Source organism: Pempheris klunzingeri, chromosome 8 (genome assembly GCF_042242105.1).
Source record: "Pempheris klunzingeri isolate RE-2024b chromosome 8, fPemKlu1.hap1, whole genome shotgun sequence".
In the NCBI taxonomy this organism is placed as follows: Eukaryota; Metazoa; Chordata; class Actinopteri; order Acropomatiformes; family Pempheridae; genus Pempheris; species Pempheris klunzingeri.
The window spans coordinates 22,320,292-22,343,861 of record NC_092019.1 but is presented as its reverse complement, the minus strand read 5'-3'; the positions used below and the strand labels follow the sequence as shown (position 1 = coordinate 22,343,861).

Genomic DNA, 23,570 nt, shown 5'->3' with positions numbered 1-23,570 from the left:
CGTTTGACTGATTCTTTAGAGACTGCTGCATGCAATATCTGGTCATCACTTTGCAACTGGCCTGCAACTGCACTACAGTACACATCAGAATTACAGTAGATACTGTGAGTGCCAACCAAAGTGCTCTCACCTCATATGATGCTCTCATGTTCTCTCTACTTCTCCCCCTGTTGCTTGTTTTTTAAATGAGTCAGACAGGTGGTTAAATGTCGTTTAAACGCCAGTGTCATTAAATCAAATCGCTATCAAGAAATGCCTGTTTACCAAAGCAGACTGTCTGACAGGCACTCAACAGAGGTCAGAGCCAGGCTGACCCACTCAGATCATCACGATACTGCACCCACATCATACAAACAACCAGCGTTTGCATTAACATGTGGAAACTGCTCTGTATATGTTTGTATTTAAAATTTCCAACAGCTGGAAATCAAGACACCTTTAAGCAGTCAGTGAAACTCCTCAGAAGTATCTTTCATTTCATACCCACTTTACGCTGCAATTGGCCGCTGTGCAGAGGTGAGAGGGGAGCCTTCTCTCTCTGGCTCACTTTTTTCCTTCTTCCTTCCTGACACAACTATTTCTGTCACTTTTCATGTGAGCAACCTAGTTCAACACTATGAAAACGATGCGCAGTTATCTGTATACTTGTGTATTTAAAGACCCTCTATGACCGGGTGCTTTTCATTCTGCCTTTCAGTGTGGTCATTCAGAACAACTATAAACACTTCTGATTTCAGGCACGGTCGCACAACATGTCATTAATAAGTACTGTTAGAGCACAACTCGACCTTTAGATATGCAAGTGGCTGAGTCAACAGCAGTCGGCAGCTCTACATAATCCGTTTTATAAAAAGGAAATCATTGAAGAGTTTCCCTCATTTAGGGATGCGGCAAGTTAAACAAAACTTTCATCAACAAGAACTGACTATGCACTATGCATTCATGATTCTCGCTGTTTATTCAATGCCTTAAATAAAAATACTACTTGGAATGATGCCACAGGCGTCCAGAGTCGCTTCTCATATTAGGAGCAGACAGTAGTAGTGTACACATGTAAATAGCCCACAGGTAAGCATCAGCATGGGGGCTCCACAACCTCCATGCTGAAGCACAGAGAGATAAAGTATAAAACTCTGACCAATGATTCACACTTAAACATCAATTTCAGTGGTTATTATACTTCTACTACTACAACTACTACTTCTTATGTAAATGTCATGTAGCAAGCAAGCAGACAAATTTGGTGTTAATTAAGAGTTGCAGCTTTAGGGCTTTAAAATGTGTTTGTGTGTGTGTGTGTGCGTGTTTGTGTGTGTGTGTGCGCGTGTGTGTGTGCGAACTAACTACCCAATTATTCATGCTTGTGTAGCTTTAAACTAGAAGAATTCCTCAGTGAGGAGGGTTCAAAGAGGGGCAGATGGACAGGGAGCCTTTTTTTTTACCCACAGCAGCCTCTGACTATCTGTCTGCTTAAATATGGGAATGTTTGCAGGTCCGTGTGTCCGCACTCCCCGAGTATACGCATATGCCAGTATGGACTGTATATATTCTGTATGCATGATAACCATGTGGTCTCATACAGTAAGCATGAGTGAGTGTTCAAGAGGGTGCATGCGAAATAGAGATAAATGGAGACAGAGTGTGTGTGCATGTCACAGAGGATGCAGAGCGGGAGTGTCAGCACCGCGTGAGGCTGATGTGTCAGACGTCAGAGGAAAGTGTCAGAGTGTCGCCTCCTCGAGGGTCCCAGGGTGACAAGACACCCATCATGCTCTGTTTGGATGCTTGTCACTGCCGTCACACAACTGATAACTATCTGGTGTCACCTGACTGAGAAAAGGTGATATAAGAGGATAATTTAAGCTTCTTTCAGACCTACAATTATTGACTATATCTATATCATATTTCAGTACCTCTCAGCAGTATAAAACACTAATTAAAAGCACTAATATGATTTATTACATAAATCTGACCTGGACCTCGATATGCAGCAGCAGGAAATAAATGAATAGATTAGACAAAAACCAGAATTCATTAAAGTTCTTTACTAAAATCTGCACTTCCACATTATGTGACGATGAGCTTCCAAGCCACTATAGTGAGCAGTGGTCACAGTCGACTCTCACAACAATCCCACTTTTAGTTCAGGTGAGGTCTATTGGATAAACTGTTATGTTAAGATGTACAGAGATTCCTTCCTTCATAGTTCGATAGGTGTATGACATCTCTGTATAACATTTTATACAACTAGCATTGCTGTCTACGGCAAGCAAGGGAAAATATTTTAGACTTTTATACCGTCTAAGGTTTTTTGTTTGAGTAAACTGAATTCAGTGCTTTATGGACTTTTCAAGACCTGCAGAGAACCTCTTCAGTAAAAGGTTTTCTGCATTGTCCGTGTGCCCTAAAAGAAAATGTCTCATTTGTGACAATATTTGGAGACCGAGAAGTGTTTTCTGTGCCACTTACAGTGGATCTAATATATGAAGCACATGACAGCACATCATCAGCATGTGTTGGTGTGTTGAATAATGGCGCAAATGTGCAGTGACCCAGATTCTTTACATACATATGTTTTTAAAGTGTGACACATGCCATATCCTGCCAGAGCGTTAACAAAACCAAGTAAAACAGAGAGCTGAAATGAAACAGGAACTTATGAGCTCTGTCCCCGTTGAGAAAATCTCATTAAAATCCAACTGACATTTTAGAACAGAGCGTTTCTCACCAGTACGTTGTGTGGCTGGTTTACTCTGTGTAGATAAGGATGTGTTGAAAAACAATCTATTATTATTATCATCATCATTATTTATTCAATATCGGAGCCAAACTGTTGGTGGGCGAATTGCATTGTGGGTAATGTAGTTGGGTATTGCATGGTATTAAAAACCAGATATCTCTGGTTCTGCTGCTTCGATTTAGATCCTTTTTTAAGAAATAATTATCCTGCAATGTTATGAGTGCAATGTTCAAGTACACATTTAAGAAACAAGTTTTTAACATCTCATGCGTTTCATCTGTCATCAAATGACTTTTTTCATTTAATCCTATTTTAAAGTTTATTCTTATTAATATATGCTCTTTTATTCTATTTTAATGTTTTATGTGCCAACTTTTAACTCATTTGTTAAAATCTTATTTTTTCAAATATATACACATTTTGATCTGAGGCACTTTGAGCTGATGATGAAACGTGCTATACAAATGAAGAAATCACTATAATATGATGCATAAAGGAGGACACTAAAGGCTGTGTATGTAAATGAATGAATGTGCAACATGGAACAGTAGCACATGTGTGCATGTCCGTGTGTGTGCATGTGTGTGTGTGTGTGTGTGTGTGTCAACTGCCCATTCAGTCGGTGCGTTTGAACCATTTAAACCCTCCTCCGTCCTTGATCAAGGAATCAGGACAGGGTGTTGCCATGGAGACCCAGCTCTATAACAGTTGCCACAGCGATTAGAAGAAGAGCTGAGCTGAAGTGGTTGTTAGGGCGACCATGAAGAGAGTGAGAAAGTGAAGCAGGGAGGCGCCCGGTAAACACACAGGAAAACAAGCAGAGGAGTTAAGTTGAGAAACGCTGTGTGTACTCCACCCTGTCAGCGTAGACAAAATGAAGCACGACCCCCCCGTCAACAAAAACTTCCCCAAACTGAGTCAGCTCCAGAGAGCAGGAAATTACTCATTTCCTCTCAACAAGTAGATGTCAGATGGATGTGTCTTTATTTGGCAAACAGCAAAAAATGAAATCAAGCCCCAAAAGAGGAAGCAAGGCAAAAAAGAGGTAAACAAATTTCACCTCTGACCAGCTGGAGAGCAAGTCAGTTTCAACTCAGTGGATTTTAACTGGGCCAACACAGAGCCTGTCACGTTGCAACAAGCCAAACTAAAGAGCTGGCAGTCGGCCTGGTGAGGAACATGCTGCCTACATGCATGCAGGTCAGCCGTCCCTCGCCGCAGATGCTGACCTGGAATCTCTACCTCTACTGGGTTCAGTTAAGCCTTGGCAACTGATCATTTCCTTAAAAGCCTAAAAAAGGCGGCTCTCCACGGGCCACTGAGGCGTGCAGGATTGATTAGTGGCACACTCTGTCCAGGCACAAGTATGTCACCTCTCCAGGGAGGGACGGGCCAGTAAACAACCACAGAATTGGTCTTGGTGTCTGAGGCAAATCAGCAGTAATAGGTTTTCACAGCAAACTAGAATATGAGCAGCAGGAGTTAGAGAGTAGTTTCTGGTTTGTGGGACATGCGCTCAAGCCTCTTCACGTAGCAGAGTGATGCAAGCACCAACTCTTAGTTTGGTTGGTTAGGTTAGCCCAGATGCTTTAGAACAGGTGCATGTTGGTATTCTTAAAACACCAGAAAGTTATTGCATTTGATTTGGCCCACTTATCAACTGGAGCTGCAGCAGTGGCTGCGACAAACAGCTCGTGGAGGCGATTATGGTACTTTAAAAACCTTAGTGCCTGATTGCTGCAATTTGCTTGAAAACCCACACTCCATCTCAGAGTCATAACTCAGGAAAATTTTTAACACAGAGACATGATCTTAGCTCACACATGTTTTTGACTGCATGTGACTTACACTCTCCGGAGATATCATCATCTCCAAAGTACATTGCGAATAAATGTCCATAAATCTTAAAAATCACAAAAAAGACACTGCTGAACTTGTCTGACAATTATCACATTCAATGTCTTTCAATGCCAAAGTAATTCAGTGACAGATGTCTTTCCACCCACGGGTACACTGCAAACAGGAACTATTAATAGCTACTTCGGCATATTTTCAATAGTGGCAGATTGTAAGAATGTAAACAAACCTGGGTTACAATAAGCCAACTCAAGTTGTAGCACACAAGTAACTCACCGGGTGACGGGGGAGTTGTCTTAATGTTGTCTGAGGGGAGTGTTAGACTTTGAAACCTCATGGGTTAGCCAATCAAACCTAGCCACAGCTCAGTTTGATTACTGAGCATCTGCTGCGCCATCATTTTAACACATGTTGGACAGTGAGTGTGGAGGCGGCTCATTTTGGGCGTGTGTCCAAATAGCTGGCTTCACCCAAACTAGCGGTTAGAAAAAAATCCAGTGTGATTATATGTCATTTAGAGAGTAAGAAAGTCTAAATTAAGCCACACTGAGGAGGTCTAATGTCAAAGCGCAGGGAAGGGACCCTGTTGACTCACAGCATGACAGACAGCACACAGACACAGGAAGCTGGGTGAAGACAGTGTCAAGAACTCCGTCTTACCTATCCAAACATCATTGCCAAACCAGGAGAGGTTCTTCTGAGAGCTGTCATAGTAACCAATCTTCTTGTAACTGCCTCCTATATAATTGCAAAAGAAAAGGCAAAAAAGTCACATAAAAAAAAAAATGGAGGGAGAGAGCACAAAAGTCAGTGAGAAAGATACAGTTTAATTAGTGTTGCTTGTCTAATTCATATCCTCCCCTGGCATTTTGAGGGGGATCGTGTTTTCAAACAGTACAACAAAATCTGACACAACTGATAAACATTCATATTCATACAAAAGCTATTAAGCTACTTTTCTATAATTCCTGTGCTTTCATATTAATGGAATGTGTCGCTACAAAAATATACACACAATGAACAGTTAAAAGAAATTAGGGATGAAAAGGTGCATAAAGAAGGACAAACAAAGAAGTACCAAGGGGAGAAGAAGGAGAAGGGGAAGGAGAAAAAAGGAGCTTATGTGGCGGTCTTGACCAGGAATACTGATGAGGTCCCACAGTGATTTAGCGATGCAAGTCAGGTCGTCTCATTGTGGATGTCAAATTACCTCGACACCACAACAGGAAATATGAGACAGAATGTGAGGGGAAAGGAGCAGGATTATAAATTCTCATCCTTTAGGACGCCAAAGTGAACAGAGGTAGAAAATAATCCTCAACCTTATCCTGTGCGGGGAAACTCATTAAGTCACTGGTGACAAATAGGATGCCATTTCCAGAAACGGCTTAAAATGAAGGCTTGTGCCCAATTAGAGTGAAGCCTAGAGTCAACATATTCCTGTATCAAGCCCATTCGAATGTACAATTGTAAAACATTGAGACCAATTGCAGAAAAGGACGCAAAAGCCCCCCGAAAAAAAGAGGCTTTGGTCTGAATTGAGCTGAAAGCAACAATCGATACACGGTGAATATGAGCAGTCAGCAGTGATTTTCCAGATGCATGAGTGACATTTATTGTTCAGACCATATTCTGTACAACACAGCATCTTAGGAGGAAAGTGTGGGGGTAGTTTACCTTGCAGTTGCTCGATGAGAGTCATTGCCATCCTGGAACCCTGGGCGTCAAACACCACCTGGCCCTGAGACACAGACGGGAGAAGGGTCTTTTTTTTTTTTTTACTGAAAATTATTACTCATTTGCTTTCTTGCCAAGAGTTTGATGAGAAGATTGATACCATTCTCATATCTGTACAATAAATATGAAGCTACTGCCAGCAGCCAGTTAGCGTAGCTTAGCACGAAGACAGAGATCAGCTAGTCTGGCTAGCCAAAGGTGTAGTTTGATACCAGGGTAATTGCTGAGATTTGGGACTGGCAGCATTATTAACATGATTGATGCTGCAGTGTTTCCAAATTTCAGCACTTACTCTGGTGAGTACAGAGTTAATTATCAGAAATGATGATGGCAAAACCTCCAAATTATTAATTCAATCATACTTGTATTATTATCTCAGGCATAAACCTGGAGGGGATCATGCGTTTGGTCATGCATGTGTGTGGGTGTGTGCGTGTATGTGTGGGTGTCCGCAGCTAATCTCACTTTTTTTTTTTGTGCACATTCATTACTGCACGCTCAATGACCTTTCATGGTTGCAATGATTTACAATTCCAAATCTGATATCTTATGACCTACTAATGGTTATGCACAATACCAGATCAATAAATCAATACTGTCTTTGCGGCCGTCTTGACCGTACGTGAGCCTGTGTAAACAGCTGGTGTCAAAGTCTGTTTCCCCCATTAGATCAGAGACACATAATTATATATAATTATAATATTACAATTCAGCTCAGTATCTCACTACTGCAAATTACAACCTCAGAAATAAACATATATTGTAGTTGTATTAACATCCTCTCTTAAAGTTTTAACTAAAACTGATCATTATGAGCTTCATAAAGGTAGAAAATGTGGCAGAGCTTTTACAGGTGAACCTAATGCACACACAACCATGAACAGAGAACATAAGCTAATATGCAGTAATGTGGTGCCACATCAAAGGGTATGAAGACTATGATCTGCTCTCACCGGTTACCATATTATTACTGTTATTATCTCCATTAAAACTAAAGACATTATTTGCAATGGTTAACATTATATATTGCCATCAGAAATATTTCAGCTCGTTTGAGAATTTCAGTGAACTGCAATATCAAACATTATTTTGCATTTGTTTCCTTCCCTTCACACAGATTTACATCTCACGCCTTTGCACACAGATCTAAAACATGTCTGACCGCATAGTTTGATCTGCTTGAAAAGTAACAACTGGAATTGTAAGCATCTAAAACACAGCAGTCAAAAGACCTGTAGAAAGCATTGCATATTGATATATGCACATTTATATATGATAAATACCGATGGGATACCAAAACTAGTACATAACCAGTTGCTTTCACCACTTTCCCCATCATTTTGCTCATGCTCTTCACTTACCGAAACACCTTCAAAGGAGCTCGTGTTGAGAGCCCTGTAGATCTCAGAGGTGATGTCATGGTTGTTATAATTGAAATCCTCCAGTCGTCGGCCCTTAGCCTTCAGTGGTGCCACGGTCTTATTGAGTGCAAGGGCTAAAGCCCACACTGCATCGTAGGCTAAAGGGGCCTCCTGAAACCCGCCGGTCTCTTCAGGGTTCTTCCCACCCAGACGAGACATCAAGGCAGCGATAAACTCCTGCGATGTCTGATGGAAAAGGGACGGAAAGGATATGAAAGTCTCTCTGAAGAAATGTAATGCTAAAAACAACAAATGTATATGGGCATTTTTTTAAATTGCTATTATTTGACAATATGCTGATTTCTCAGTTGCAAATAGGAGAAGACTGAAGAAAGGAAGCAGTGGTGAATCATCTCAAACATTTATAGCGCCACGTATTCAAAGGCTTTAAAGGAAACTGCTGGAAACAAGTGTGACACCATGACACTGAGGGGAGGGATCAAGCTCAGTCTGTCCATCCATCATGAACAGCATTCTGTTTGGCGAAATATATACAACTCAGAGAGAGAACAGTGCACATCGGGTTGGGGTTAAGTTCTGCCTCAACTCAAGATTAGCATTTCAGCTAACCAGTAGGGGGTGTCCGAATGCCCTTCGGCATTAAGAGCTGAGCCTGCGAAACTGTGCCTGCTGCACTGTGAGATCTTTAAAGGAATAGTTTAGACATTTTGTAAAATATGCTTCTTCGCTTTCTTGCCAAGAGTTTGATGAGAAGATTGATACCACCCTTATTGCCTGTACGGTAAATGTGAAGCTGGAGCCACCAGCCAATCACCATGGCTTAGCCTACCGATATAAAGTAATGAGTGGGAAGGGGGGAAAGTTATATTCAAGTTTGCATACGGGATTAAACATATAGAATATGTAAGACCTGTTAATGCTGTGTTATGTGCTGCACTACTTCATGGCCTGGAGGAAGGACGTCCTGAAACAGTCCAGCACATGACTCCATGTAATATATATAACTGAGCTTTCGAGGTGCTGGTCTATTTTTTACCTTTTGACAGAAGCTAGCTGTTTCCCCCTGCTTTGATTCTTTGGGCTGAGCTAAGCTAATCATTTGCTGAGTGTAGCCTTAGTGTACAGATTAAGCCCCCAGGAAGTGCGCCAGGCTTTGAAGCCAATTTTACATAGTGACCAAACCATGAAATCACATACGTCACGTGATGCCATTGGGCCCAAAGAGATTTTTTTTCCATAGACTTACATTGTGAAAGAGACATTTCTAAATAAGCAGATACATTTCTTTCAAAGTCACAACCCTCACAAAATGATTCGTTTCACCCTCCCAGAATTTGATCCATTCAGTCCAATGACATTTGGGAAGAGCCGCACAATTAAGTCATTTTATCCCCATTCAAATTGGCAGAGGGCTAACTAGAAGTGAGCCGGCAAGAAAGTGAATAAGCATCTTTTTAAATATGCTGCACTGACTGAAGGGCAGCTACAATATTTTTTTTATGTAGTTGTTAGATATAGAGGTATTTTTCCTCTAAAATGGCAGATAGTAGCCAAAGTTTGTGTGTGCTGTTTCCATATTGGCTCTGATGGACATTCATATTTCCTTGCTTTTAAAGGCAGGATCTGCCACATTTGAGAAACTAGCAAGAGTAACTAGATGTTGAAAGTGTCCAACAGAAAATATCCCACCCCCTCCCCTCAGGCTTTCTTCCAAAGCCACCCCCGCCCCAAAACACATGAATGCATGGCTTGACAAACCATTACTACTGGAGGACGAGTCAACGACAGTGATGAGAGGACCGGCCGACACCATCATTCGTTCTTTACACAATCGCTGACTGACAGCCTCTCCTAGTTTTTCCAGTCTCATGAACAAATCACTCAGTTGAATTCCACAATCATATAAACACAAGCAAAACAGCCATCACAAGCGTAACATTACCTATAGGTGGCTGCTCACTGGGCTGTGCTTTGTGTTTGACGAGATAGCTCCATGGTCGTATGGCTAGCCCACTAAATGAGAGGCTGTCACGGTAAAGAAATTTGAAAACCACAGCTCTTTCACAGTCTTCAGCTCAGTGGGTGTGTGCTTCATGTTGGTAACTCACAACAGTCTGTCACTGAGCCGTGATTGAAATTTTGCCTGCACCTTCCCTGCCATTGTAGTGCAACTGCCTTGCTAGCTTTAGCCCAGACTCTGGTTATGCACAATGAGCATGCATGCACACAGAGATAGGCAGGTGGGCAGACAGGTTGTCCCGGATTGTTTTCTTTTTTTGGTCAAACCATTTAATTCATTGATTGCTATCAGGCTGTTATGATAGAGCATGGTTCTAAAATAAGCTGCAGACCCTGCCTTTAACTGACATTCATTACATTCGCATCGGGGTGCAACCATGGGTCATTCAATCATAAAAAATGTGGCTCCAGAGCAAATATGACCAACCCTGTGGTATCTCTTTGCTTTGATAAACATTCAAAAGCTTAGAAGGGATTTCCAACTTTATATGAATGCATTCTTTTTCTCCAAAGTGTACAATTAAGCTGTTTATTATTTTTTTCCAATTAAACAACAATAAACATTATCTCTCTCCAAAAGCTGAGATACGCATGTGTGACGGGAGATTATTGCAACCAATCGTCGAGGTGTCCCTGTGGATTCACTGAGGCCAATTAGGCCTACACACCCCAATTCTGTTATGTCAAATTCATCTCATTGAAATTCCACCTTGGCATTTAAATCTGCCACTACCTACTGAAAACTAGCTGACAATGTGCTATTGCAAACCCTGCAGTATCGGCACGCTAGTTTCATCTGAGTGCTCTATCTAGAAGAAATATGCCAATTTCAAACTTGGAAATTGAATTTAAATAGAATGACTATGGGCAGGAGTTCTGGCTGTAATTCTTATCACCCGTTGAGCAGCACGTCAACAGCTAAATCAGCAGGTAGTGGCAGGTGCTGTATGAATATAAACAACAGCTGCTGATGAAGCGCAAGGGAAGGAGGGGCACGGTGAGGGGGGGGGTGGCGGAAAAGGTGGGGATGAGGAAATGATCAGGAGAAGGGAAAGGAGAGGTGGGTAAACAAGGAGAATGAAAGGCTGAGCCACCATAGACCAGCGGAGTCAGTAAAGGTCGAACAATGGGAGAGATGGAGAGAGGAAGAGACATTTTAAGAGGATTAGAGGTGAACGGAGGAGAGCATTGGGCGAAGGAAAAGCAGACAACGACTGCTACCTGAGAAGCTAAGCAAGGGTTGGCAAAATAATAAAGGAAAACGTTCAGAAAGAGTGTGACAGTATTAAGCATCCATTTTCTACCCTCTATCAGCAGTATTTGAAACATAATATTGATTCAATCATGCACAGTTCATTGGAGTTAAGACATTATTGTTCTCAGCTGCTGGTCTTTCCTGGAAAAATCTCATGGACATTGATCCATTTTACACGGATTGTTAGGGATACGGATGAGAGGAGCTGAATAGTTGTTAAGAGCAGAGTTGACCATGATGGATGAAATTCCAAGGAGGACATGACAGGACATCTTTTGAATGATTAACAAGCAATCACTGGAAAGTGCAGGATGGGAACACCACAGAAATAAAAAACTAGCAAAAATATCATACTTTCTATGTCTCGGAGTTTGGTCCCGAAACAAAACTAAGAATGCTAACGTTCTCACGACAATGACAACATCCTAATGTTTTATTGTGCGTGTACTGTGAAACCAATTTCACATGCACAATTTGTACCTGCAAACACTTGTTTATTTATTCTATTCATAATTAGAGAGACATGATCAGCATCATATTCGCACTTCATCCCCATTTTTGTTTCCACCTTTTGGGTGCAAAATACAGGCGATAATTGGTTGAGACCAAACTACTTCTGTGTATCTGAGTTTTTCTCCATTAAAATCAGTTAATGGATTTTATGTTTGTTGTAGGTACTGTACTTCATGGTGGTTTACAGATGCAAATGCTATGTTGTATTTGGACCTTGGGCCTTACAATGAGGGACTCCATTTCCCATGTGCACTTGTATGAAAAAGCACAGGTGTGCTCATTTCGACGTCATATAAGCTCATTAAACATGTGCATTGGTGCCTTAAGTAGTTCACATTGTGATGTTTTCTTCATAAGATGCTCTATAACACTTCGCTCTTTAACACAAGTGCAACTTCAACTTCAACTCAATTACAAGACCCAATATGTGGCGGTTTTAAGCTGTTGATGTTGCAATTGCTTGTCACTGATAAACATCAAATATCTCTTTAATATAATTATTACTGTGGTGGGAGAGACATTGGTGTTTTGTGTGTTCCCACCATGTTGGATACGCCGCGGACAGTCTCAGGATTCAGCATGACGATCTCGGTGGTCACATGTCCCTCCACCGCCTCCGTCATGTTCTCCACTGTACAGTTGATAGCTGGGTCTTTGATCTTGAACCAGTTGTCTGCGTACCAGCCGATCAGGAACCACACATACTTCTTTCCATAGAGCTTCTCCTTGAACACCTGCAGCAGGGACGGAGGGAGGGAGGCAGATATGGAGGGTGGGAGAGAATGATAAATAAGCATGAGGAAAATTATTCTCAGAGATGTGTTGAGCATGTTATATCACTGCCAAACAAGGCAATTCAGTCAGACATTCAAACAGCTCATTACAGAACTCAATTTCTGCTAATAGCCAAACAGGTTGAGTCTACTGGGATCGATCCAGTGGGAAAAGGTACTAACCTCGCAAAACACCTTCCTGGCTTCAGTCTCATAAAAGAGCCCCACGATGATCCTTGCATCTTGGCGCTGCGTTAAAACATAGGCAGAAAACATCGCTAAGTTACATCAGCAACAATACAACTTCACTATAGCACAGCTTGATGTAGCAGCGCAGCGTGCCAAAGTTCCTGCTGCTTCACACGACGGCACGCACTGCTGTTCAGGAGCTGCTAATTAGCATGGCGCATTAATTTCCTCTATCAAATCGCCTCTATGCTAATGGTATCGTGTGCAGCTGTGAGCCGGAGAAGGAAGGAGAGGGGGTGAGAGAGAGAGCGAGAGAGACGACCAGCAGCTGAGGTGAATTTTTAATCAAAGCACCTTGAGGTTCTTGACAGCGACAGCAGGGTCGGTGAGGAAACTCTGGCGAACGCTGATCTCGATGCCTGCCTCCTTCACCCTCTGCTCCAGATCGTCCAGAGTCTGCGAGATGAAAGGAAGGGACAGAGGGAGGCAGACAGAGAGAGGGGGGAGAGAGGACGAGGTTAGAGAGGCAGCTGAACAGATAGAGACAGAGAGAAGTGGCGGGTTGAGATTATAGACAAAGAACAAAGAAAAACAACCAAGTACACAATGGACAAAAAAAAACCTGGAAAAATCTGAAGTGTATATGAGAAATGTCGAGAGAGGGATAGACCACGCGGGGCTGTATGATAAACAAGAAAGGCAGCATGGGAGAGGATAGATTTTTAGACAAAGAACGCGAATGAAAAGCAGAAAAGGAGAATGTGAGAAGGGAGAGGAAAGAATGTGAGAGCGGGATCATTAACCTCCATTACAGGAACCAACCCAAGTGTCATGGTATCGACCGCCGTGCCTGGGAGAGATGTATTGCTTGATCAATAGTTCTCACAACCAATACTCCAACAAATTACTTCAAAAATCCTCCATTAATCGTCAGGAGAGATTGCTCGAAGGAGCATTGCATAGCCTGAGAACACAACAGCTCTCATAAACAAACATACAGAGCCAGGCAGGCAATCAGGCAACCCGCACTTAACTGAAAATGATGGGGCCAAAGTAAGGACATGGAGAAAGTGGTAAAAAATCAAATGAGGTATAAAAAAGGAAGAATAGGAGTTTGAGATAAAACAAAGGTAAAATTGAAGGTGAGATGAAAAAGATCAAAAGGTACTCACTGAGGTGAAGACTTCGGTGGTCTGCTGGATGGTGGCGATGCGGGTCCACTTCCACTTCTGGAAGAGCTGCACCCTGGTGGGGTTGTGAAGGGTGGCCGATGGGTGCGTGCGGAAGAAGGTGGGGAAACGCTGTCGGTTGGACAGGGCTGGTGAGCTGGAGCCATAGGAGAGCTGGGAAACATGAGACAGAAATGGAGAAAATTAAGAGTAACGCTGTGACGAAGCCAAGGAGGGAGATGGAGGTTCAGGAAAGGAAATGGAGAAACTGAGGAAAATACACTTCTGAAGGACCTTCCAGGCATCAGTTGTAAACAGACTTCAATCAAAATGCATTCAAATCAGGACTCTCTTCTTCTTCCCCTGTACACAGTGTTCTTTGTTGGGACCGGTTCAAACCGCAAACAACAGAGAGGAAACCCAGCAAAAAGACAGAGAACCAGAGACAATCCCTGCTCCCATTTTCTCATTTCATCCACATTCCCTCCCTCCCTCTTTTTAACTTCCCTCTGGCTTATCAGGTGTGCCGATAAACTCAGTAAATTCAACATAAAAAATTTGAAACACTGCATGCAGGATTTCCCATGCATATATTGCCATGAAATTTCAATGACACATTCTACTGCTATGAACAGAACAAATAAAAAATGATCTAATTATTGCTGTTACAAACAGTATCCCCAGTGATCATCTGTTTCTGTCATTTGGACTCGTATTATTTGAATCCTCAGGCACAATTCCCACAAGAGGCAGACTGCAAAGATGTGCGTCCAAAACGGCAGGGAAGAGGGGTGGTGGAAACTGCCAACAGAAACAGGGAGAAGGCTGTTCCACTAACAATTAGTTTCACAGTGACGAGTGAAGATAAAATCTTCGACAGGTCTCCGTTAAAATGAGGAAGTGGGCGTTTAGGGAACCATTACAGATAAAGACAGCCTATCCTCCTCCCCAGCTCTCATCTCAGCCCCATTGTACAGCTCTGGGATGTTCACCACCGGGAGCAAAAGGGGGCTTGATGATAGATGTCAAACGTCACGTCCAATGTGGACTTATCACCATAACAAATCCCTGTGGGCATAGGCAGGTAGACGAAGGCATCATACGAAAGAGGGGAAACTATACAGGGAGTGACAGATGATCTGGGTGCGGCAGTGAAAGATCTGGAGAAGCCAGCAGCAGCTTCTGCGAATGACACATGCTTAATAATAAACGCGAGAGGTGCTCATAACATATATGTGCGCATGCAGACAGTGTGACAGGAGTCAAATGACAGAAAAACATATTTTCGTGAAGGCGATGTTCTATACTTGATACTTGATGTAAACAAATCACACAAAATTGTGATCCTATTGCAATATATTGCCTGTGCTGACAAAGCTTTGTCACAGCTCATTTTCAGCTCCTGCGCTCCAGAGCTCCTGTAACAGTTCTGCACACAGAGACGTGGATTCACAAGCAGGATGCAGAGGCAGAGCAGTAGAAAGCAATCAATCATTTACTTAGTAAGAGTTCAACGCAGAGGTCAGCAACAGATAATCGGACAGCGAGGGCAAACTAAGCAGGCATGGGGCAGACAGGCGAAACGGGCAGTGGTCAGGATGACTGGGCAGCACATTAGACGGCCTGGCAAATGGCTGTGGAAAAGATGTCTGGTATATGTGCGGGGGGAGATTACGGTGAAATAGGGAGCAGGTGTACGGGCCAGGTGGGGAATGTCAGGTATCTGAAATGACAGTGGATATTAATACTTATTCTCCATTGCTGTCTATAAACACATCAGTGAGACAAACCATCGCACTGGGTGACGTGTTCCTTTATTACCATGAATGCGGTCATTGTAGTTTATCTTGAGCCAATCCCACACACATCCTCCTCCTGCTGTAAATAATCAGTAGAGCACCACAAGTTTTATTAATCCAGTGCATGTAAATGTAATTTTGTTCGTGGTGTTCACAGTACTGGGCCAGACTACAGCCACGATAGCAGCTCTGTGAGGCCGTATGTGGGCACAGCAGTGATTTGAGCTGAACGCTAATGTCAGCAGGCTAACATGAAGATGTTTAGCAGGTGGTAATTAGCAGGTATAGCCGAGGCTGATGGGGATTGGGATTATTATCGTTTCTCGGGTATTTGGACATAAATCAAAGTAGCCTATGGGACAACATGTAACTTCTGACCCTAAGATGGCGCCGGATGAAAGGTTGAGGTATCACAGTATCAAAGTTTTTAGGATACATTGAGTGGGAGACTGTACGAAATTAGATGTCAAGCTATTTCACAGCGTTCGTGAAAACTTTGACCTGCTGGAGATGCTAGAGGAAATGTCAGGGGATCACCAGAGCGTCTAAAAATGTCTCGCATACATTTCTGTACTAACATCTTTTTGTGTCCTGGTTAGTCTGGATAATTCACTTTGTCTTCTTCCACTGAACTACATTCGATGTTCGTCACTTTGTGTCAGTTTTCTGAGTGGCTGAGTTAATGCTCTACGTAGTACCCTCATATGTTCCCACTATAGACTAAAAAATGAGTGTCTGTGACATTATGAAGATGAGTGCAACAGACTGATCTGCTAACAATCCCACAATGCAATTTGTTCCATTTTATAGACGTGAAATGTACAGTCACGTGACACTCCTTATCTGTGATGATGAACAATAATAACAATGTCCAAAGGTGTCCAATCTACTGCTCACCGTAAAGTGAATTATCTAATGCCAATTATATGCAGAGCTTTGGACACAGTTGTCTTTTGACTTGCTGCTTTTGAAATTACTGTATAAATGATGATTTTCGATGCTCTGAGCACCACAAATGAAATCCCAATAAACTCACTTGTAGGCAGAGGCCAATATCTCAAACCCATGGCAAACAAAACCAACAAAAACAAACATGCCTCGATACCATCCGAGGTTTAGTGATTTAGGGGAACAGACCCTTTAAAGTCAACCAACCAAGCAACAACTAAGGAAAACCGAGGTGCTCTCAGTTTGGCCTGGATGTATTGTATAGTTGGTCTGATCCGGTTTGCACAGCTTTCCACCATGCCTGGTGGATTAATCTAACCAAAACCTGAAAAACACCAAACTATGAGCTGCAAGCATTTCTTTATGATACTCAAATAAACCTTCACAAGACATGAAATCAGTGACAAAACTGAAATGGAGCAAGAAGCTGCTGTGGCAGAAATAGACGGATGTAGCTGCACTCCACAACAGAGAGGCAAAGTTTCACATCGAAGCTTCCCAAAAAACCACAAACAATATCTCTTGATTCTCAGTTCGTCAGTTCTCCCTTAGCCTTGTAGTGGTAGATCAATGGCTGTCTATGGCTTACAGTGCTTTTAGAAAGGGATATGGGGCATCAAATTAACATTGTACCAAGAGGAGCCAATCGAGAGCCCCTCCTTGATCAGTGTCCAGAAATGGAGGTTGCTTTAACCCTCCCGGCGCTCTGATGAGGCTGTTTGACATGCGAGGAGGCTCCTGCAGGCAGGCAGCGTACAGAAATAATTGAGTGTGGCGGTTAGGAGGTTGTGCCAGTGGTGGCGTGTAGTAAAGAGAGACGGATCCCTTTGTGTGCGGGGGGAATCGACTGCTTGAGTTAAGGGAGCGAGGCGGAAATGAAGAGTGGGAGAGAAAGACGGTAGAGATGGAAAAGAGGAAGGAAGGAAAGAAAAAGGGGCTGACATAGAGCAGACCAGCTCCAGGCAGCAGCAGCAGACAGAGAAAAGAGGAAGGCAAAGACTCAAAAAGTGGAAACAAGTTTTTAATGATGAAGAACGAAAGGGTGACAAAGACAGGAAGACCAGAAACGAGAAAGAGGGGCAGATGCCAACCACTAGAACTGATTGTTCTCGATGACTAATCTCTGGATGAAACTTCAATTATAGGACAAAGCTAATAAGTAGAGCACTGTGAGTGACAGAGAGGCAGATCAAGAGAAGACAGAGAATGAGATAAACAAAATCAACTAACACATGAAAGCATGAGAGGCAGAAATGTTTTTAAAAAATGAAAATAACAGCAGCAGAAGACAATACCAGCTTGCTGCTTCAGAGATGTGGGATGTATTTGTGCGTGGAGTAAATGTATTATCGGGCAGTATATGAGGTCAAGCAATATGTTTTGTACTGAATGTGGAGCTGCTCTCAGTGCAGATCGACAGACACTGCTTTGTAAAGTGCCATTGCGAATTAAAAGTGATTTGTGAAGTAATCAAAAATCAATTAACAACTACAGCATTGATTTGGGGAACTTAGTATAATTACCACAAGCACAAAAGATCATCATTTAGATGAATGTCAGCTTCAAACGGCATCCTCAGGACATTTTACATTGTTTGCCTGCACAAAACAGAGGGACAATATTCTTTCAGCACAGACGGAGCCAAATATCTTGGTGTCAAGGTTTCTTATCAGCTCATATCCTTCATCAGAAAGAGAAACGTACGACAACAGGCAACACTGTCTTCTTTTCCGTTTGTTTGGCATCTAGCTCTTGTTCAGCTTTTATGGCATCAGGTTTTACGGCAAATGTGGTCCTTTCTAAATTGTTTAAACCATTGGGTCCTCTATTTACAGTATTTACAGTAGGGCCATGTGTGCGAAGAAATAGTTCATAGGATGTGTCATCTGAGAACAAAAGTAGTTGTTACTAGGGCTGGCTGATAATATATTAATAATATATTAATAAGATAAGCTATTAATAATATCTCAATATAGGATATATACACGCACTTTCACTAAAACAACATAAAGTAACACTGCCAATTTTCAAATGGCCGAAGCCAGAAGAAGAATTATATTAAGCAAGTCTTTATTTCTAATTTCCTCTGTTTGATTATGTTTGATCTACAGCAGTAAAATGTAACATACACAGTAATGCAGCAGTAATGTTTGTCCATAATGTTCAGATATGATAGGACAGACTGACAGGGAGCATTTTACTGCTAATAGACTGATGCTGACATACTTACATACTTTTACCTTTTTGAGATTTAGAATGCAGAACTTTTACTTGCACTGGAGTATTTTTGAAGTGGGGTATTAGTACTTAAGCTTCAAGTGGAAGTAAACAACTTGCACAGTGTAATGGCTGTAGAATAATGACATCAATGGCGTTTAGATTAGTTCCCTCACTTTTACTATGCAATTCTGGCTGCCACCGGGCATGATGTCCTGGGAGTGAAGGCTCAATTTATGGCAAAAAGGAAATGTGTCAACCGTTGCACAACAAAACTGCCATTGGGATAGCATGTTTTCCACTTGATCTACTTGACACAACTTGTCCTCTTGTTAATACAACCGGATGTTTTGCTCTGCCTTTACAATAGCACTGAGATCAGGGTTTGACAATCTAAACAATGACTATGCATTTTGGCGACGGCCTTTCTAACATGAGCTGTAGTGAAAATTACTATATTCTGTTATGATCAAGGAGTTAATAAGATGGTTGAATATTTGAAGATGTTGATCCAGTTGTCTTTTGCAACAGCAGTGCAATAATACCATTCGGGGGGGGTTTGAAAACTAGTAATGGCCCTGAATACTCTTCCATCTCTGGTTGTGGAGTCTCGCCCTTTAAAGAAGGTGGCCTTGTGGGTACCCTATGTGCGTGTGTGTGAGTTTGTATTTGATATCACATGGAAGAAATAAAAGTCTGTGTTCGTGTAATGTTACAACGGCATCCTCTTGTACTTTTCACAGCAGCAGCACAGTCGACGTCGACGTGCACAATCGTGAATAACTAGTTAACAGCTACGACTAAAGCTAAGGTCAATTAATCTAGCCTAAATACTGCCGGAAGCTGCACGTAGAGTTATGAACGCAATCAGATGATTTAACGTTTTGTTTTCTTTTATGAATGTCTTTTTGCCATAGTGGCCCATGACCAGTGGCAACTCATTGTCACAACTAGCCAGATTCTGGAAGGGTGAAAAGAAATGGGAAAAATGCAAACATTTATAGACAGTTTTCATTCGAAGTGATGCCCATTGTGTTTGTACACACAGATAATGGCAGAAATGCTTTTAAGATAGAAGTTCAAACCCTGTTCACTGTCACACCACACACGCCAGGCCAATTAGTTGCTGTATGAAGATGGTGTGATTGTCAGTCGCATTTTCTCACTTAGTCCTGCTAGAGTCTAGCAATGCGGGTAGTTTTGGTTTTATCTGTTCAGCTTGTAAAACATCTATTTCTAAGATTTCTGCCTCCACCTAATCCACCATGAGGTGAATACACAACATTTTCTACCAAAGAAAGAAAACTACTGACAGTGGGATCTGTGGGTTTTCAAAAGGAACATGGACACAGGACAGATTGGATGCTGTTGAATTTCTAAAAGTCAGCTCTCGATGCTGTGAATCTGACAAAAGAAAGCCTTTTTCTTTCTTCTTTTTTTTTTTTTTTTATGTGGATACTACTACAAGTGAGAAAATGTGGCAATCAGGGTGAACTGACCCTAAAGCACAGGCATTATTTAGCATTAAGTTATTTAATCAGTGCCCATTATTGAGATGTACTCACCACTATAAGGTTCCACATGCGAGCAGCTTCGGCTACCAGCGTGGAGACACCGCTGCAGCCGGGCATCAGGACGATCTTGATGGGCTCGGTATACAGAAGGTCATACAGCAACTTAGTGGCTTCCCCTGGGTCACACTGGAAGGACAAAATGAGAAAGAGTTTAGTGTTTGGACAGGTGAAAAATGGATAGGTGGATCAATAATGAGGAAAGGAATTGAGGTGATCAAAAAAGAGAGAAAAAGGGGAGAGATAGACATGGAGGAGTCAGAGGGAGCAAAATGGAAAAGATAAGGGCGAGGGAGACAGATGGAATGAGGACACAGGGTGAGGGGAAAGGAAGAAATGAAGTCTGGGACATGGAGGCGACTGTAAACATAAACAGAAAGAAGAAAACAGAGGGGAGTAGATAAATTAAAGGGAAATGACATAGATGTAGCAGGGAGCAACAAAAAGGTCAATTCAAATGTGAAGGGAACAGACAAGTGGGAGAAAGAAAAGGACAAGTAATGGAAACGAAAAGAACAAAACAGACAAGGTTAAGATACAGTAAAGGAAAATGACACAAAAGTTGTAGGGAGCAGCAAAAAAGCAGATGCAAATGTGACATGAAAAGACAAGCTGGAGGAGGCAAAGAAAAGATCACATCCAAACAACGGAGCCAGTATGTATCATCAAAGTACAACACGCTGTCCACAGATCAAGACGCAAAAGCACAAAGACAGGCTGAAACCAAACAAAAGCGAGCCCGACGACCAAAACAGCAGCCATCACAAGTCATTACAACCCTCCAATAAAGTCATTTACAGCATGTCTAGGTGGCGAGAGTGGAGCTGGAATGATCCATCACCGCTCTGTCAGCCAGATTACCGACAGGCCATCACCGCCGCACCGCTCATCAGAGTCATAGATAAACTGGCCTGACACATCTAATGATTCAGCATGGAGGAGGAGATATGGCTCGCAAACACAAATACACACATGCACATTTTAGAAAATACACTCCAGATGAGTGTCACAAACAATCGCACCGCAGCCGATGATGCCGACGACCAATGTGGCTCCTAATTGGAGTGTTTGCTCAACGACTGAGTTGTTTCTTTGAGGCAGCCCTGTGATTTTCCTGAAGAGGTAATCACCACTCAGGACCAAGAAATATGTGGAATAGCAGCGCTTCTTATTGAGCAATGTCTTTTCCATTAGCTCTATATTGGGTGGAATTAAAGAGGAGTCATGGATCAAAGCAAGAAGTCAGAATGTTTACATGCACTTGGATAATTCATTCTGAACCCAGTTAAAGTAGAGCTCTGACGTTTGACTTTCTCCCATAAGGGTAAGATATTCTGCTTAAACTCTAAGATCTCACTAATGTTTCTGACACTTTGATTTATTGGGCCACATTAAGAGCTTTAGGACATTTTTATTTAACCTGCGCATGTCAGTGTGATCACTGTAGAGCTGTAGACTGTGGAAAAACCAAGGTCACAGCATCTGTAACATTTCCTGTTTTCGATTCAGTGGGTGCTCAGGAGCATGGTCACCCACAGAAAAATAACACTGTGAGGCAACAGTATCAGGCAAAAAAGGCCAAGCAGAGAGCAGGCACAGCAGAGCTCTGACTGTGAGCAAGACCTGCGTCCGTTTCCTTTATTAATCTTTCTTTGTACTTTGCAACACTTTGTGAACCGCTGGCGTGTGACCTCATTAGCTCTAACAAGCGCATAATAATGTTCAAACCAAGGCTGTTGCAATTAGTTTAACACATCCCGCCTTTTGACTTACCAATGAACCTCCATTATCAACAATTTCACTCAACCACCGACACTTCAGTTGTAGATTCGGGTGTGTTATGCTAGTAACATATGCTAGCGGCTCTAGGCTGATGTCACCTCGAGGTCTGGTCAGCTCACTTCCTTCTAACTCCACACCTACAGATTTTTTTTTCCATTTTCAGACTTGTAGGCTTCAACTGTCATGTCATGTGACTCAACACTGACTCACATGACATCACTTGAGGCAATTTAGCAGCTTTATCACAGCTCCCTCTAGAGCAGATTTCACGCATGCAGAGGTACTTTCAGTGACCCGTGTACAAACTTTGATGTGTAACATTAGCACAGCTTAAAGCTTTGGAAAAGCTTGTAAGCATAGGTTAAAAATGTTTTGTTGGAGTTGGTCACGGTCAGTGAATCTCCGCTCTTCATTTGCTTACGTAGGTTTCAATCACTACAAAAAGTCAGTTTGGTGTATTTAGCCTTATGTTATAGCCTTATACTGTTATCACAGTAATGTACAGTTTATCCTTTAACCACCATCCCATAAAACATTCATGGACTGTTACGATGACCAAACGTTACATGAATATATAATATAATAACCAAATATATGTACCAATAGTTTGAAGTCTTTTTGGTCACAATGGTCATCTTCAAATAAAACCCCTAGAAATACTACATAAAATACTCCAGGTACAATGAGGAGCAGAGTATTCAACCAACACCTTAAAAATATCATCTCTGTACCTTCAAAGGTGTCTGGTAGTCCAGCGATATTAATAATTCAATTGAAATTCATCACAAGGGTCCAAAGATCAAAGATAGTTCAATTGTTTTAACTCAACACACCACCACAAAGGGCAGAGTGGCTTGATCACCTTAACCTGCAGCAGCTGAAGCACCAGGATAGCTGGCTTTAGCGTCTTTGAACTCGCTGACCAATGACAAAACAAATCTGCACAGGAATGCCATTATTTGTTGACATCAAAATATTGTTTATCTCCAGGCAGTGCTGAGCATTTTCAGTTCAGTGGGTTAATATCGTTAATATTGACTGGGAAAGCAGCTTCACAATATTGATGAGATCAATATAAGGATAGGCGACTGTGTGCAATGCGGAGCCGAGAGGCTGCAGGTTTCCTCTCCAATCAATCACCCGTGATGGCCGCACCTGCTGCCACACAGCTGATTTAAATGCCAGTGAACCTCCAGCACTCAGCTCACTCTCTGTTTAGTTCGCACACTTAATAGTTTACTTTCTCCGATTTCAGAGATCGCCTCCACCTCTCTGGGGTTCCTGGGTAAAATCAGCTGCTGCAGCTGGATTCAGACCTGCAGCCTGTTGGGCATCCACAGACAGCTGCTTGTTCCTCATGAAACAAATTGCCGCGTTATCTTCATGTGAGGGAGATGCAGAGTGACGCACAGACCTTTTTAAATACAGTCTTTCCCGAAGGTTGTTTGTGTTCTCTGTCACTGTGGCTGTGGGCTGGCTCCACGCTGAGAAGAAGCTTGTTAGCTTTCTGTTGTTACAGTGTTTTAGCTTTACCCTGATGAATGGTGATTCGTTTAATTATCATCATTTAATAATCATCTTTGAATTACTTCATTAATCTACCATTACTATTCAAAACA

General features: G+C 42.2%; 1 protein-coding gene across 1 annotated transcript in view; it reads right to left on the bottom strand.

Moving 5' to 3' along the window:
• Positions 1-23,570, bottom strand: part of gabbr1a (gamma-aminobutyric acid (GABA) B receptor, 1a) — a 66,552-nt gene that overhangs the window by 16,643 nt on the left and 26,339 nt on the right. Inside the window, exons 8-15 of the mRNA XM_070835614.1 lie at positions 20,164-20,298; positions 13,638-13,808; positions 12,820-12,921; positions 12,460-12,525; positions 12,046-12,237; positions 7,696-7,941; positions 6,275-6,338; positions 5,258-5,335 (exon numbers count right to left, since the gene is read on the bottom strand). Of these exons, the coding sequence (XP_070691715.1) occupies positions 5,258-5,335; positions 6,275-6,338; positions 7,696-7,941; positions 12,046-12,237; positions 12,460-12,525; positions 12,820-12,921; positions 13,638-13,808; positions 20,164-20,298 (1,054 nt within the window). The remainder of the gene's footprint in view (positions 1-5,257; positions 5,336-6,274; positions 6,339-7,695; positions 7,942-12,045; positions 12,238-12,459; positions 12,526-12,819; positions 12,922-13,637; positions 13,809-20,163; positions 20,299-23,570) is intronic.